At 39.0% G+C, this 15,254-nt stretch overlaps 1 protein-coding gene across 1 annotated transcript in view; it reads right to left on the bottom strand.

The window, feature by feature from the left end:
- POLR3B (RNA polymerase III subunit B) overlaps positions 1–15,254 on the bottom strand; it is a 109,896-nt gene that overhangs the window by 74,823 nt on the left and 19,819 nt on the right. Inside the window, exons 10-12 of the mRNA XM_043880705.1 lie at positions 10,937–11,059; positions 3,200–3,319; positions 789–923 (exon numbers count right to left, since the gene is read on the bottom strand). Of these exons, the coding sequence (XP_043736640.1) occupies positions 789–923; positions 3,200–3,319; positions 10,937–11,059 (378 nt within the window). The remainder of the gene's footprint in view (positions 1–788; positions 924–3,199; positions 3,320–10,936; positions 11,060–15,254) is intronic.

The following is a 15,254-nucleotide window of genomic DNA, read 5'->3' on the forward strand; positions in this document are numbered from 1 at the left end:
ACAGAAGCTAAAAGTACCAGAACGAAATTTCTAGAACTGAAAACACAACATCTAAACTAAAAAATTAATTGGATCAGTGTAATAAGCATGTTAGAGACAACATAAGAAAAATTAAGGAACTTGAAAACAGATCAGTAGAAATTATCCAACCTGAAGAAGAGAGCTAACCTGGGGAAAAAAAAAATTAACAGAGCCTCAATATCAAAGGGTCAAACAAGATAATTTGAGTTAGAAGGACAAGAGATATAATATAAAAAAGATATTTAAAGAAATAGGTTCTAAAAATGTCTCAAATTTAGTTAGACATAGATTTACAGACTGAAGAATTTAGTGAACTCTAAGTAGGACATTAACAGAGACCACTACATCAAGGCACTTCTTTTAAGCCACAAGATAGAAAAGGGACCTTTGTCTATCTTATTTTTCCTCTATCCCCAGTTTCTGTAAGTATGCCTGGCACATGGTAGAAGTTTAATAGACATCTGTCAACTGAATAAATGATACTACTTAATATCATACATCACTTTCTATATTAAACACAATGAGAGAATATAAACATCTCAAGAAAGACATAATATAGGTAACACTACTAACATATTTAAAGAACTAAGAGTTTTCATAGTTCAAGAAATTCTTAAGTCAAAGAGGTAGTAAGTCACATATGAATGTTTATATTCCAAATATACAAACCTATATTCCATTCAACTGTCCCCTCCTCCTATCTAAAATGAATAGTAAATTAATTTTTATTGAGGAAAATAAGATTTGACATAAAATAGTTAAATCACCTGTCCTGCCAACTCCAACCTCTTGTTACCATAATAATCTCTGTCATCAACTTTATTATCTCCTTGGGCCAGAATTACTCTTCTCACCATCACTGCAGTATAGATACATTTGGCTCGGAAATTGAATTCTTTAACCTGTAATTCAGAAATTAGAGAAAAAATTTTAAGACTCTACACATTAAAATTTAAGGTGCCTCAAGAAAATAACCAATGCTATAATATTTAAATAGGAAAAAAATGAATTGTTACAATTATCCTTATTCAAAAAATTCAACCAGTCTATAAACTCTCTAAAAGCTGAGATGATGACTTTCCACCTTTGTACTCGATACTTGCGGCAGTTTTTCTTCAAAGATGACCACCATCAACTCCTCCCCTCCCCATATGTTTCACGCCATTCCTTCATGAAGAGGTGGAGTTAATCACCATCTTTGGGTTGGCCTGTAAACTAGCAGTTTCCACTTCTTTCCTTTTAAGAGTCCTGAAGCACCAAATGAGAAGTCTAGGATACTCTGTTGGGGAGAAAAGGGCCACTTGGAAAGGCAGTGAGGAGTCAGAGATGTGACTGATGACACATCTTTGATGTTCAGCCCAGTCAAGCCTTTGGATGACTCCACCCTCAGCGGCTATCTGTCTGCAACTTTATGAGACTCATGTCAAGAAGCTCCTTCCTGGGACTTCCCTGGTGGTCCAGTGGTTAAGAATCCTCCTTCTAATGCAGGGGACACAGGTTTGATCTCTGGCTGGGGAACTAGGATCCCACATGACGTGATGCAATTAAGCCTATGAGCTGCAACGACGAGGCCCGCGTGCTCTAGAGCCATGTGCCACAACTAAGACCTGATGCAGCTAAATAAATATTAAAACAAAACAAAAAAAAGAAACTCTCTCCCTATCACTGAGCCCCTTCAGACCTAAGAATCCTGAGAGAGAGCAATAAACAGTTATCTCAAGCTACTAAGTTTTGGAAATACTTGCTGTGCAGCGATAAATAACAAGAATGGTACTAAAACAGTCAGGACTCAACAAGTATCTATGGAATAAATGAACAGATTGATAGCTAAATTGCTGCAAATGTTCTATTTAATTTTCTCTTGTACAACTGAAATCTACATAAATGAATCTGGCCCATCAGTAAGTTAAATCAAAACTGGCTAAACCATTGCACTGGTTTATTTGAAGAGACAAAAATCTTAGATAAGTAGGTAAATTCTTTCTCTATATCCCAAACAATGAATACTGAGAGTAATCTAAGTTTCTGTCAATTCTAAGGAATATTTCATAGGCTTGTTTATAAAGAATTCGTATTATAAAATTTGTTTTACTTTCCTAATTCTCTGAATCAGATCAAGGGCACACACAAATGGCAGCAAAAGGGCAAAATCATAGACCCACATTATTTGGCTAACAAGGTGTTTCAAAATAAGAAAACTATATCTTCATGTGTTTAGGTGGTCACTTCTACTGTTCTCTCAACTTTTCATTATTTATAATCAGCCCCTGAAGATAGAGTGTGCGATTCTTAAATGAGATCATTTGTGAATAATACACATGCTAAAAGTCAACATAAACCAGACTATTTGGTTAACAAGATAAGTCTGACTAACAATTTTATAACTTAGAAAGAGTACATATGTATTAAATGAGGGTAGGGGAAGAATAACTCTTGCCAATATGGCTGAACTCTGTTTAATAATAAGTTAATAAAAATAAATATTAAGCACTGGTTCAAGGGTCAGGAGATGGGATTCTAGCTCTCTCTCTCTGACCACTAACCAGCTGGATGACATGAAAAATTATCCAGCTTTTCTGGACCTGAACATCTATATTCTAAGTGAAGAAGACTGGACAATGTGAGCTCAAGGTCTAGAAGATAAGCCCATCTAATATTTTAATAAGTATCTATGGTACTATCTACGGTAGTGATGGTAACATAACAGTGAGAATGTACATAATCCCACAGAAACATACACATAAAAAGAATAAATTTTATTTTTTGTATGTTTTACTACAATTTTTCAAGAAGTTACACATATGGGCAAGGCACTGTAAGCTTGTTTTTAATTTATTTAAAAACATCTAAGACATCATCTCTGACCTTCAGAGATGAGATCTAGCAGCAGTGCCTAATATATATTTGAATATCAAAGAAAAAACTAAAATTTTGGATTGAAAGAAGAATCAAGACAACAAACATGATCAGATGATGACATAATATAGCTAACATTCTTTAAGTACAAATAAACTGTTGATAATGGAAGATTATTTCCAGGGCAGTCCATCAGAGAGTCCTCTTTAGGGTTCTCTCTTTTCTTATGGAACTAGACTTCAGTTAATGTAAACCTGTACTCAAGCAGAAGTTCATGGACACCACAATGATCAGTATTCACAGTTGCAAAGGGTTTACTCACTGGTACGTGGGTCAGAATGGTAGAAGCCAGGAGCTCTCTTGCTTCTTCTATTTTGGTTTTCTTTGGGCCACCTCCCCACATCCTTTGCCTTCTGACTTTGTTCCCTATATATTTTAATGCCTATTAAAAAACAGAATATATTACAATAATGTTTGAATGACATCAGAGAGAATTTATTAAGTTGCTACCCATACACAACACTAAGCAAAAAAGACAAGGACCTCTATAAAGAAAACTGAGTTGGTCCTAGTTAAAAAAAAAAAAAAAAATTTGTCATAAACCAATGACAAAATAGTTCCCTTTTTATAATTTGTTTTTTTACTATAAAATTGATACAGGACAATTGTAGTAAGTTTTAGACAATACAAAGGAGATAAGTATTTTGGCCATCAGTCCTCCACCCGAAGAGAATCCTGTCGACAGCTAACACTTTGGGTGAATATTCTTTTGGGGGGAGGGGGAGTATTTTCTCTCCTCAAAAAGGAATCACACCATGTGTGACTTCTACCCTGAAATCTACAAAGCGCTGCTGAGAGAAGACAAAACCTACATAAATCGAGGGTTATGCCATTTTCATTGGCTAGAACATTTAATATACTTAAAGACGCTTGCTGTTAAAATTCTCTCCAAACTGACCAAAAAATGTATTTTTATTGTTAATTATACTTCTAATGGGTTTGTTAAAAAACACAAACTGATTGGATTTCAAAATTTCTATGGAAAAGCAGAAGACCTAGAACAGCTGAAAACAGTGTTGAAACAGTCAGAAGATTTACATGATTTCAATTATAAAGGAAGTCAGTAAGCACACAGAAAGTAGTCAATGTCATTGGTCATCTGGAAAATGCACGATTAAAGTCACAATGAGATACCACCAGAACAAACTGGAACAACTCAAGTTACAAAGACTAACAACAGTGAATGCTGGTGAGGACGTGAAGCAACCAGAACTCTCAGGCGCGGCTGAGGGGACTGCAGAATGGTACTGTCGCCCCTGGCAGCTCTGACTTTATAAAGGTTACATACACAACTGATTTTTCTTTTTTGGGGGGGGGGGTTGGGGTTTAGCCAATTAACACTGTTGGGATAGTTTCAGGTGAAGAGTAAACGGACTCAGCCATACACATACATTCTCCCCCAAACTCCCCTCCCAACCAGACTGCCACATAATATTGAGCAGAGTTCCACATACTACACGGTAGACCTTGCTGGTTATCCACTTTAAATACAGCGGTGTGTCCATGTCAACCCCAAACTCCCTAACTATCTCTTCCCTGATCCTTCTCCCCATTAGCAACTGTAAGTTTGTTCTCTAAGTCTGTAAGTCTTTGTTTTGTAAGTAAGTTCACTTGGATCATTCATTCCTTTTTAGACTCCACATATATGGATGCCATAGAATATTTCTCCTTCTCTGTCTGACTTACTTCAGTCACTGTGACACTCTCTAGGCCCATCCATGTTGCTGCAAAGGGCATTATTTCATTCTTTTTAATGGCTGAGTAACATTCCACACAACTGCATTTTGATCCAGCAATTCTATTCTTAGGTATTTATCCACGAGAAATGCCAAACTGTCTAGGCAGAGACTTGGACAGGAATGTTTATGGCAGTTTTATTCATAACAGCCAAAGAGTGAAGCAAACCAAATGTCCATCAACAGGAAAAGATAACAAACTGTGGTATATTCATGCAATGGAACACTACTCAACAATTAAAAGGAATGAAGAACATGGATACACAACGTAATAAGGAAAAGCTTGGATGACTCTAAGTCGATACATTCAACAGAAGAAGCTGACAAAACAAGAAGTATATACTGCATAATTCCTTATATAAAGTTCCAGAATAGGCAAAACTAATCCACGGTGAAAAAAATAAGAAAAGTGGGGAAAAACAGGAATGGAGGTGAAAACTGATTACAAGAGGCATGAGGGAATTTTCAGGGGTCATGGAAATATTCTGTATCTTATAAAAAGTATACAATAAAGACTTGTATATTATGTGTATATACACTTTACCTAAAAAGTGAAATGTTAAAAACTAATCATATGCCTGATTTGTGTTGCCGCTCAGCAGGAACCAACACAACACTGGAAAGCAATTTCCCCCCCAAATAAAAATAAAATTTAAAAACTTAACCAAGTAATAGGTGAGGCAGAGATAGAGCTTTAGATGAAACAAGAATAGCGAAGTTTTTCTGTTTTTAATATTTATTTATTTTGCTCCACCAGGTCTTAGTTACAGCACAGGGAATCTTCCATCTTTGTTGTGACATGCAGGATCAAGTTTCCTGAACAGGGATTAAACCCAGGTCTCCTGCACTGGGAGCATGAAGTTTTAGCCACTGGCCCACCAGGGAAGTCCCTGGCAAAGTGTTTTTCATGTTGAAGCTGGGTGACAGGCACATGGGGGTTCATAATACTATTCTGTATACTTTTTATATTTTGAAGTTTTTCCATAAAAAAAGTTTGAAAAGATCATGTGGTTCTTATTATTTTGTAAGAGGAATAAATGCATTAAAAAAAAAAAAACCAAACCAAAACACTGGTTTCCATTTAGTCATAAGAAAGGACTGGGATGCCTGATTCTTTATCCTGGAATTCCTGCTGCCAGTTTCCTGCCTGGAAAAATTTCTTTTCCATGCTTCAAAACCTAGATCAGGTACCACTTCCTCTTTGAAGCCTTTCCTAACCCCACTTCTTTCTCTCTGCTGTTTAATTTCTTACATAAAAAGAACTGAGTACTTCCATTTGTGTTTATATCACACTGTATTCGCCTGCTTACCTGTATGTCTCTCTTACGAGACATTTTGTCATCTTTTTTTTTTTTGATTCCTGACTAAAATAGTCCCTGAAACTGAATGGAACATCTCTGTTAAGACTGCAGATCAAATCTAGAACCTTCCTGATTTAAAAAAAAAAAACCAGGCCATCAGAGGGTAAGACAAACTAAGACCTTTAAAACACAGCTGCAGTAACAAAGCAAGAAGTAGTAACTAAGTAACTGATTGAGGCAAGTCAGCAGATGGTGGGAACCAGGAACAGACAGGCACTTCAGTTTTCCCTAAACTGAGCTGTTTTTATTAAATTTTGGTCTTTCAGTTCCCTTGGGAAAGAGGCTAAAGATTCTTCACTTCCTTGAGGAAGAAACAGGAATACAGGGGTGCCTTCTGATGCAGCAGAAAGTCACATTTCCCTAGAGTAGCTGATAAAGTTGCCGGGGCTGCAGTGTCAGGGCTGGGCTAAGAGCCCAGCTGGCTTCATAAACAGGCCAAGATGCCACCCCTGGTGTAGCCTCTCCTTCCAAAAAGGTAGTAACTAATTTCTTCTCCATTTTTCAGAGCCCCTGGCAATGATAATGTAAAACATCTGTGACAAATGTAGCAGCAAAAGGGCTTTATGAGCAGAATAAATGGAGGAGTCACTAAGAAGGGAGGCATTCAAAACAAAACAAAACATGTATTTTAAACAATCTACTGAAGTGCCATGTCAAAAGTTCTAATTTACATAGGATAATACATTTTTATTTAGATATGTGCAAGTCAGCAACCATTTTGGACTAGCTGTGCCTCTGTAACCTTTTATCAGCTGCAAATAATTAATATTTGCTTTCATCCAGCACACAGAGAACAAGCCATCTCAAACTCCTACTTCCTGTTTGTCTCACGTGAGATGATTGTCTTTCTTAGCTAATCACATATTCTCATCTTTTAAAAGAACTTCTCCAATTCACTTTAGAAACTTTTAGTTAGCCATTATTTTCTGTCAGTACCTATTTAAGAGAAATAGATGAATGATCTTCCAACCCACTGTTTAACTCCTGCTCAAACAGCTTTACAGTGATCGACTTATCTGACCAGCAATGATGATGCATGCAATAAGATGAATACTGGATCTCACTGAATCCACTGGGTTATCATTAAGGTAAATTATTCATCCAGGCATTACACAGCTTTAAAGCATAGAGTGTATCTCCCCAAATGTAGCCAATTCCTAAGTATTTAACGTTTTCTCTTCACGTAATTACAATGTAATTGCAGTTTATAACGAAGATGCATGTTCATCAAATAGTTCACTTTCAATGAAGACCAAAGATAGAACAGGGCAAAGGCTAACAGAGTTTTGCCAAGAGAATGCACTGGTCATAGCAAACACCCTCTTCCAACAACATAAGAGAAGACTCTACACATGGACATCACCAGATGGTCAACAATGAAATCAGATTGATTATATTCTTTGCAGCCAAAGATGAAGAAGCTCTATACAGTCAGCAAAAACAAGACCAGAAGCTGACTGTGGCTCAGATCATGAAATCTTTATTGCCAAATTCACACTTAAATTGAAGCAAGTAGGGAAAACCACTAGACCATTCAGGTATGACCTAAATCAAATCCCTTATGATTATATACTGGAAGGGAGAAATAGATTCAAGGGATTAGACCTGATAGACAGAGTGCCTGAAGAATTATGGATGGAGGTTCGTGACATTGTATAGGAGACAGGGATCAAGACCATCCCCAAGAAAAAGAAATGCAAAAAGGCAAAATGGTTGTCTGAGGCGGCCTTACAAACAGCTATGAAAAGAGAAGCAAAAGGCAAAGGAAAAAAGGAAAGATATACCCATCTGAATGCAGAGTTACCAGAATAGCAAGGAGATAAGAAAGCCTTCCTCAGTGATCAGTGCGAAGGAATGGAGGAAAACAACAGAATGGGAAAGACTAGAGATCTCTTTAAGAAAATCAGAGATACAAAGGGAACTTTTCATGCAAAGATGGGCTCAATAAAGGACAGAAATGGTATGTTCCTAACAGAAGCAGAAGATATAAGAAGAGGTGGCAAGAATACACAGAAGAACTATACAAAAAAGATCTTCATGACCCAGATAATCACGATGGTGTGATCACTCACCTAGAGCTAGACATCCTAGAATGTGAAGTCAAGTGGGCCTTAGAAAGCATCACTATGAACAAAGCTAGTGGAGGTGATGGAATTCCAGTTGAGCTACTTCAAATCCTAAAAGATGATGCTGTGAAAGTGCTGCACTCAATATGCCAGCAAATTTGGAAAACTCAGCAGTGGCTCCAGGACTGGAAAAGGTCAGTTTTCATTTCAATCCCAAAGAAAGGCAATGCCCAAGAATGCTCAAACTACTGCACAATTGCACTCATCTCACACCCTAGTGAAGTACTGTTCCAAGTTCTCCAAGCCAGGCTTCAACAGTACGTGAACCGTGAAGTTCCAGATGTTCAAGCTGGATTTAGAAAAGGCAAAAGAACCAGAGATCAAATTGCCATCTGCTGGATCATCCAAAAAGCAAGACAGTTCCAGAAAAATATCTACTTCTGCTCTATTGACTATGCCAAAGCCTTTGACTGTGTGGATCACAATAAACTGTGGAAAATTATTCAAGAGATGGGAATACCTGACCACCTGATCTGCCTCCTAAGAAATCTGTGTGCAGGTCAAGAATCAACAGTTAGAACGGGACATGGAACAAAAGACTGGTTCTAAATAGGGAAAAGAGTACATCAAGGCTGTATATTGTCACCCTGCTTATTTAACTTATATGCAGAGTACATCATGAGAAATGCTGAGTGGATGAAGCACAAGCTAGAATTAAGATTGCCAGGAGAAATATCAATAACCTCAGATATGCAGATGATACCACGCTTATGGCAGAAAGGGAAGAACTAAAGAGCTTCTTGATGAAAGTGAAAGAGGAAAGTGAAAAAGTTGGCTTTAAATTCAACATTCAGGAAACTAAGATTATGGCATCTGGTCCCATCACTTCACGGCAAATAGATGGGGAAGCAATGGAAACAATGACAGACTTTATTTTGGGGGGCTCCAAAATCACTGCAGATGGTGACTGCAGCCATGAAATTAAAAGACGCTTGCTCCTTGGAAGAAAAATTATGACAAACCTAGACAGTTTATTAAAAAGCAGAGACACTGCCAACCAAGGTCCATCTAGTCAAAGCTATGGTTTTTCCAGTAGTCATGTATGGATGTGAGAGTTGGACTATAAAGAAAGCTGAGAACAGAATAATTGATGCTTTTGAACTGTGGTATTGGAGAAGATTCTTGAGAATCCCTTGGAGAGCAAGGAGATCAAACCAGTCCATCCTAAAGGAAATCAGTCCTGAATATTCACTGGAAGGACTGATGCTGAAGCTGAAACTCCAATACTTTGGCCACCTGAAGAAGTGACTCATCTGAGAAGACCCTGATGCTGGGAAAGATTGAAGGCAGGAGGAGAAGGGGACAACAGAGGATGAAATGATTGGATAGCATCACAGACTCAATGGACATGAGTTTGAGTAAACTCTGGGAATTGGTGATGGACAGGGAGGCCTGGCGTGCTGCAGTCCACGGGGTCACAAAGAGTCGGACACAACTGAGTGACTGAACTGAACTGAAATCGAAACAACTTCTCCTGATGCTGCCTGCCTGGTAACTAGAGTTCACTGGTTAATTAACTACAGAAAAAGAAGAAGGCAGTGGTAAGAATAACCCTTACTATTTTCTGCTTTGGAATTTATGTGTACTTACATATGACAATCAATCTTTCTAAATGTTTGGTTTAGTCTACGAAATTATCAAGACTCATTTCATTTTTCAGAACACATACTAACATATATAAGGAAAACGCTATCTCTAAAACCATCCTGGGTGACAAAAAAAAAAAAAGCAGCATGGAATTTATACCTTATTTAAGCAACCCAACAGAATAGACAATGTATACATGGATAAATAAGAACTGTCCATTGAGCTTCTCTATAGTAGAGAAATCCTACCTACTAGGATGGCTATGAGGAAGGTCACTACTGATTTACTCTTAGCAAAACACCTTACAAATATATAACTAAAAATCCTGGGTATGGCTATGAGGGCTACCTGTCACATGCGAAGGGAAGTCTAATTATTTTGATTATGTTTAGCATATATAAAGGGGCTTCCCAGGTGGCTCATTCGTAAAGAATTCACCTGCCAAGAAGAAGACGTGGGTTCGATCCCTGGTTCAGGAAGATCCTCTGGAGAAGGAAATGGCAACCCACTCCAGTATTCTTGCCTGGGAAATCCCACTGACAGAGGAGCCTGGAGGCTACCGCCCATGGGGTCGCAGAGTCGGACAGGACTTAGTGACTAAACAACAAAGCATATATACAGTTCCCTATCTTCATCTTTGAGTCTGGTCCTAAAATCCACAGGTTCCAGCTGGGAGTGCCTAAGGCAGGTCAATGAAGGCTCTGCAGAGGCAAAGGGATGCTGAGCCTGGGTCTTTTTTGCTGGAAACATTGGAAATTCAGCAAAAGGGATAGAGACCACATACAACTGGATGCTAAAAGCAACTGGAAGCAGGGAATAAAAAGGAATATTAAAGAGAAAGATATAAAAAAAAAAAGCTTTCTACACTAGAGGTGCTGTAGTTTAAAAAATTGTGTCACCAGGCAAATACAAAAAAGAAGAGTACTTGCTATTTATTACATTAGAACAAAAGCCTCTTGGTCCCTCCGCTTCTAAGTTGGACACCAAAGCCGATAATTGATCTAGGCAGACTCCTCCAATCCCTCAAATAATGAGCCAAAGAAGCTCCTTGACCAGTACTCCCATCTCCCCAACATCCACCCCAAATCTCTACCCGCAAAAGTCACTGCATTTGATGCTTTAGCGACGAGCAGCATTAAATCTCCAATTAATTCCCTTTTGTAGTGAAGGACAACGTGAAAAGACACACCTGCATCTGTGTGAAAATCTGAGCTTTCTGGCACTCTTCCAGACTGGGCCCAAACGCAGCCATCACGTGCTCCTCTGTTCCGATCATCTGCACAATTTCCTGGTCACTCTCAACACCCATGGCCTAGGAAGGGAAGAAAAGATAGAAAGAGTGTGGGCTTTGTGTTAACTCACTGACATTTGCTTATGCTAATTTGGCATTGTTTGTGGGTATTACTTCTAAGCAAAAGCTAGCTCTTTTCTCAGAAACGGTGCCATCTGGCATTGGCAGTCACAGCCCAAGCTGCAGAAGAACCTGAAACAAAAATTTTGATGAGGAAGAAGAAAAACAAACATTCTCAAGCACTTTCTGCATGTGTACTACCCTCTACAATTTATAAGTATCTGAGGAAGTGGGGCGGGAGAGCAGAGACCCTGGCCACAATTACAAAGGCAAAGTGAAGAAAAAAGAAAAGAAAACAACAAAAAAAGGCAAAGAGCAGTAAATCAGAAAACACGCATGGCTGAAAATAAACAGAACCCTCAAAGAGTTTTGCCGCAAGACAAAATTTTCTGAGAACTGTCAAATCATGCACCTTTAGGCTCAAAGAATTTTTCCTAGAGGATGTTTTACCTCACTATCCTAGAGATATCAAGCTCTACTTTATGTAGGTTTTTAATGAGATTTTTATAAAACCAAGAATACCCTTAGGTTTAAAAAACCCATTTATCTTTAAGTGTTTCAAGGTGGCAGCCAGCAACACAGGTCTTTGTAGATTCCATATGGTCGTCCTAAGCCTCACTCCTTCACACATTTGCCTGGCATTCTGCCACATCAAGAAATAGAGCATAGTCTCACTAAACCTATCCTGGCAGAAAATCCACTTCTAAGAAGTTAGGGGGAAAGTTACATTTGTATTCAAATTCTTCCTTTACCAACACAGAGAAAAGAGAACCAGGGGTACTCGTCTATTAAACTTTGATGATCTAGTTCTCAGCTCTTCTCCACACAAGAGATAGGGAAAACCACATTCTGAGTCTGATGCAGAACACGGAGAGCATCACGCTGGGCACAATGGAAGGGGCACCTCTGCAAAGTTGACAGAGGATGTCAACAGGCCTGACGACCACCAGTGCCCATCACCTCCTCCACCTGAGTGTCTTCCTTTCTGTCATGACAGGGCAAACCAGGTCCCTTCCAGCTCAACATTCCACCACTCTACATTTGAATTTTAATAGTCTGTATCATACAAATTCAATCTGGATATCTCGGATCAGATGTAAGCTTACTGAAAGTTTCGAAGCTTGCTAGGACAGTTGCTGTCGTTCAGTCGCTCAGTGGTGTCCGACTCTTTGCGACCCGTGGACTGCAGCCCGCCAAGCTTCCCTGTCCTTCACCATCTACCAGAGTTTGCTCAAACTCACGTCCTTTAAGTCATGATGCCATCCAACCATCTCATCCTCTGTTGTCCCCTTCTCCTCTTGCTTTCAATCTTTCCGAGCATCAGGGTCTTTTCCAATGGGTCGGCTCTTCTTGTCAGGTGGCCGAAGTATTGAAGCTTCAGCTTCAGCATCAGTCCTTCCAATCAATATTCAGGACTGATTTCCTTTAGGATTGACTGGTTTGACTTCCTTGCAGTCCAAAGGACTTGCAAGTGTTTTCTCCAGCACCACAATTTGAAAGCATCAATTCTTTGGTGCTCAGCCTTCTTTATGGTCCAACTCTCACATCCATACATGACTACTGGAAAAGCCATAGCTTTGACTAGATGGGCCTTCGTCAGCAAGTAATGTCTCTGCTTTTTAATATGCTGTCTAGGTTTGTCATAGTTTTTCTTCCAAGGTGCAAATGTCTTTTAATTTTGTGGCTGCAATCACCATTCACAGTGATTATGGAGCCCAAGAATAGAAAATCTGTCACTGTTTTCATTTCTTCCCCATCTATTTGCCATGAAGTGATGGGACCGGATGCCATGATCTTAGTTTTTTTAATGCTGAGTATAAGCCAGCTTTTTCACTCTCCTTTGTCACCCTCATCAAGATGCACCTCTGCTTGGGTGTGGGCTAAACTTAATGACTCACTTCTATAGATAAAAGTTAGAAAACCACTGTATGACTCTGGAGCCTGGGTCACAAAGGTTCTGTAGCTTCTTGGCTCCTCTGGGGACCAATGGCCATGTCATGGAGACACTCCAGCTCCCATGGAAGGGCCAGTAGTGAGAAGCCAGGTCTCTTACCCTGAGGGTCAGCCACCTCCAGCTCCAATCCAGTCTTCAGATGACTGAAGCCTTAGCGGACACCTCGCCTCATGAAAGACCCTGAGCCAGGACTACTCTGTATACCAGGGCCCAAACGCCTGACCAACAGACTCTGCTGTGATTTGTTACTCAGCAATAAACCAACTTTGGGAGTTAAATCCACTAAATATTTTAAGCATACAACTTGTTTTGAAAAAACTTTTTGTTTCGTGAGCAAAATGAAGAAGTTTTCAGGACACACACCTTCTTTTTATTTGTTAATTTTCATGTCAGTTTTCATGTCATTTTATCTCTGATACAATGCATTAATTCAAATGGACACCAGACAACAACTCTAAACACTACACAGATTCATTAAAACACGGTCTTCCTAGGACTTCCCTAGTGGTCCAGTGGTTAAGAATCTACCTTTCAATGCAGGGGACAAGGGTTTGATCCCTGGTCAGGGAACTAAGATGCCACATGCAATGGAGCTACTAAGGCTACGTGAACTAGAGAAGCCTGTGTGCCTCCATGAAGACCCAGCGCAGTCAAAAATAGAAAAACACACACATTTAATCTTTCATGGATTTAAGAACAGCAATCCTAAAAAATGATCAGCTCTAATTTAAAAAAAGAACAACCCTAGATTATCCTTTAACCAAACACAGGGATGCATCTACTCTGATGGTGGTGGCATACATCTAGTACCATCTATCCTTTGTGGTCTGCCAAGGAGCCACTCAGAAATAACAGATGACAGTACTTCTCTGTGAAAAGCCAGTTAGAATATAAGTGAATTTTTACCTGTCAATCTCTCAAAATAATGGGTTTCAAGGGAACCAACATATTTTTACAAAAACAACACTAAGGCAATAGTTTGCAGTCATCTTTCTCTAAAATCTTGAATGTAAAACTATGTAACTAAAGCATCTCACTTCTCAGGGAAAGCCCAAACACTGAAGAAAACCAAAAAAACAAAACACTAAAGCAGATGAGATCTGTGTAGAACAGGTGCCAAACCAAGGAGGCAAAACGATACAGCAGAAAAAGGCCTCGCTGAAACAAACAGAATCCTAGAGTTGAAACAGCAGATGCATTCTGGGTCAGCCCCCTTTCGTTCGGCAAGACAACACCTAAACACGTGAAGGTCACCGTATGTCACCTTAATACTTTTTAGCTCAGTAATCTCCAAGCAAAAAAGACAGTGTTCTTGATTGTCTCTTTTGGTGTTTAATAATAATGAAAGAGTTTTCCCTTGAAGCTGCCACTTCAAATTGTCCTGATGCTGATCTAAGGAGCAAGTCTGTAACTGCACAAAACTCTCGAATGGCCTAACATGAATCTAAACAGACTGCTTAGGCCTTCCAAATATTTTTAAACTATGAAACAAAGATATGCCAAAGATACGTCACACAGTAAATGACACCATATATGCAGAAAGAATGATCTGTGGCAAAGCTTAGCTCTAAAAGCCCTAAACTCTTCCTATATCAGATCACTGAAACACAGGGCGATAACTCAGTCAGGTCGTCATCAATAGTGCTCCAGCTCCAAAGATGGAAGTAACTTTATGACTATTTAGCCTTCGGAAGTCACAGCTACAAATAAATGACATATTGCTATGGAAACGACAGCAAAATGCTCAACCATTTTGCTCTACAGACATAATTTAGACATCTGAAAACCAGCTTTATAAGGAACTCTTTGTACTCCAGATATCTAAAATCATTTCACCTAACGAGTAAGTCAAAAGTGAAGGCTATTCAATAACCTCGTGAAAAAATAGCAGATAATACGATTCCGCGGAAGGTCACCCAGTCTGGCGATCAGCAATAAGAACAAAAATAAGGGGACGTGCTCTTTAAAAAGTGGCAGGAAGTCTTCTCCTTGGATATCCACTCAGTGTGACTAAAAGTGTGAATTTTAGAGACAGAAAGAATACTAATGAGCAGAAGAGAATGATACAGAAGCTAATGGTGATATGTTGCAACATATTATGTGTAGTAGGGAAAAGGTAAGTTCTTAAAATATCTAACATTCAGAAACCAGTGATTTTTCTTTAGACAGAAGTCAACCTATCATTACCAGAAGCAGTCCACG

Source organism: Cervus elaphus, chromosome 22, assembly GCF_910594005.1.
Source record: "Cervus elaphus chromosome 22, mCerEla1.1, whole genome shotgun sequence".
Taxonomy (NCBI): Eukaryota; Metazoa; Chordata; class Mammalia; order Artiodactyla; family Cervidae; genus Cervus; species Cervus elaphus.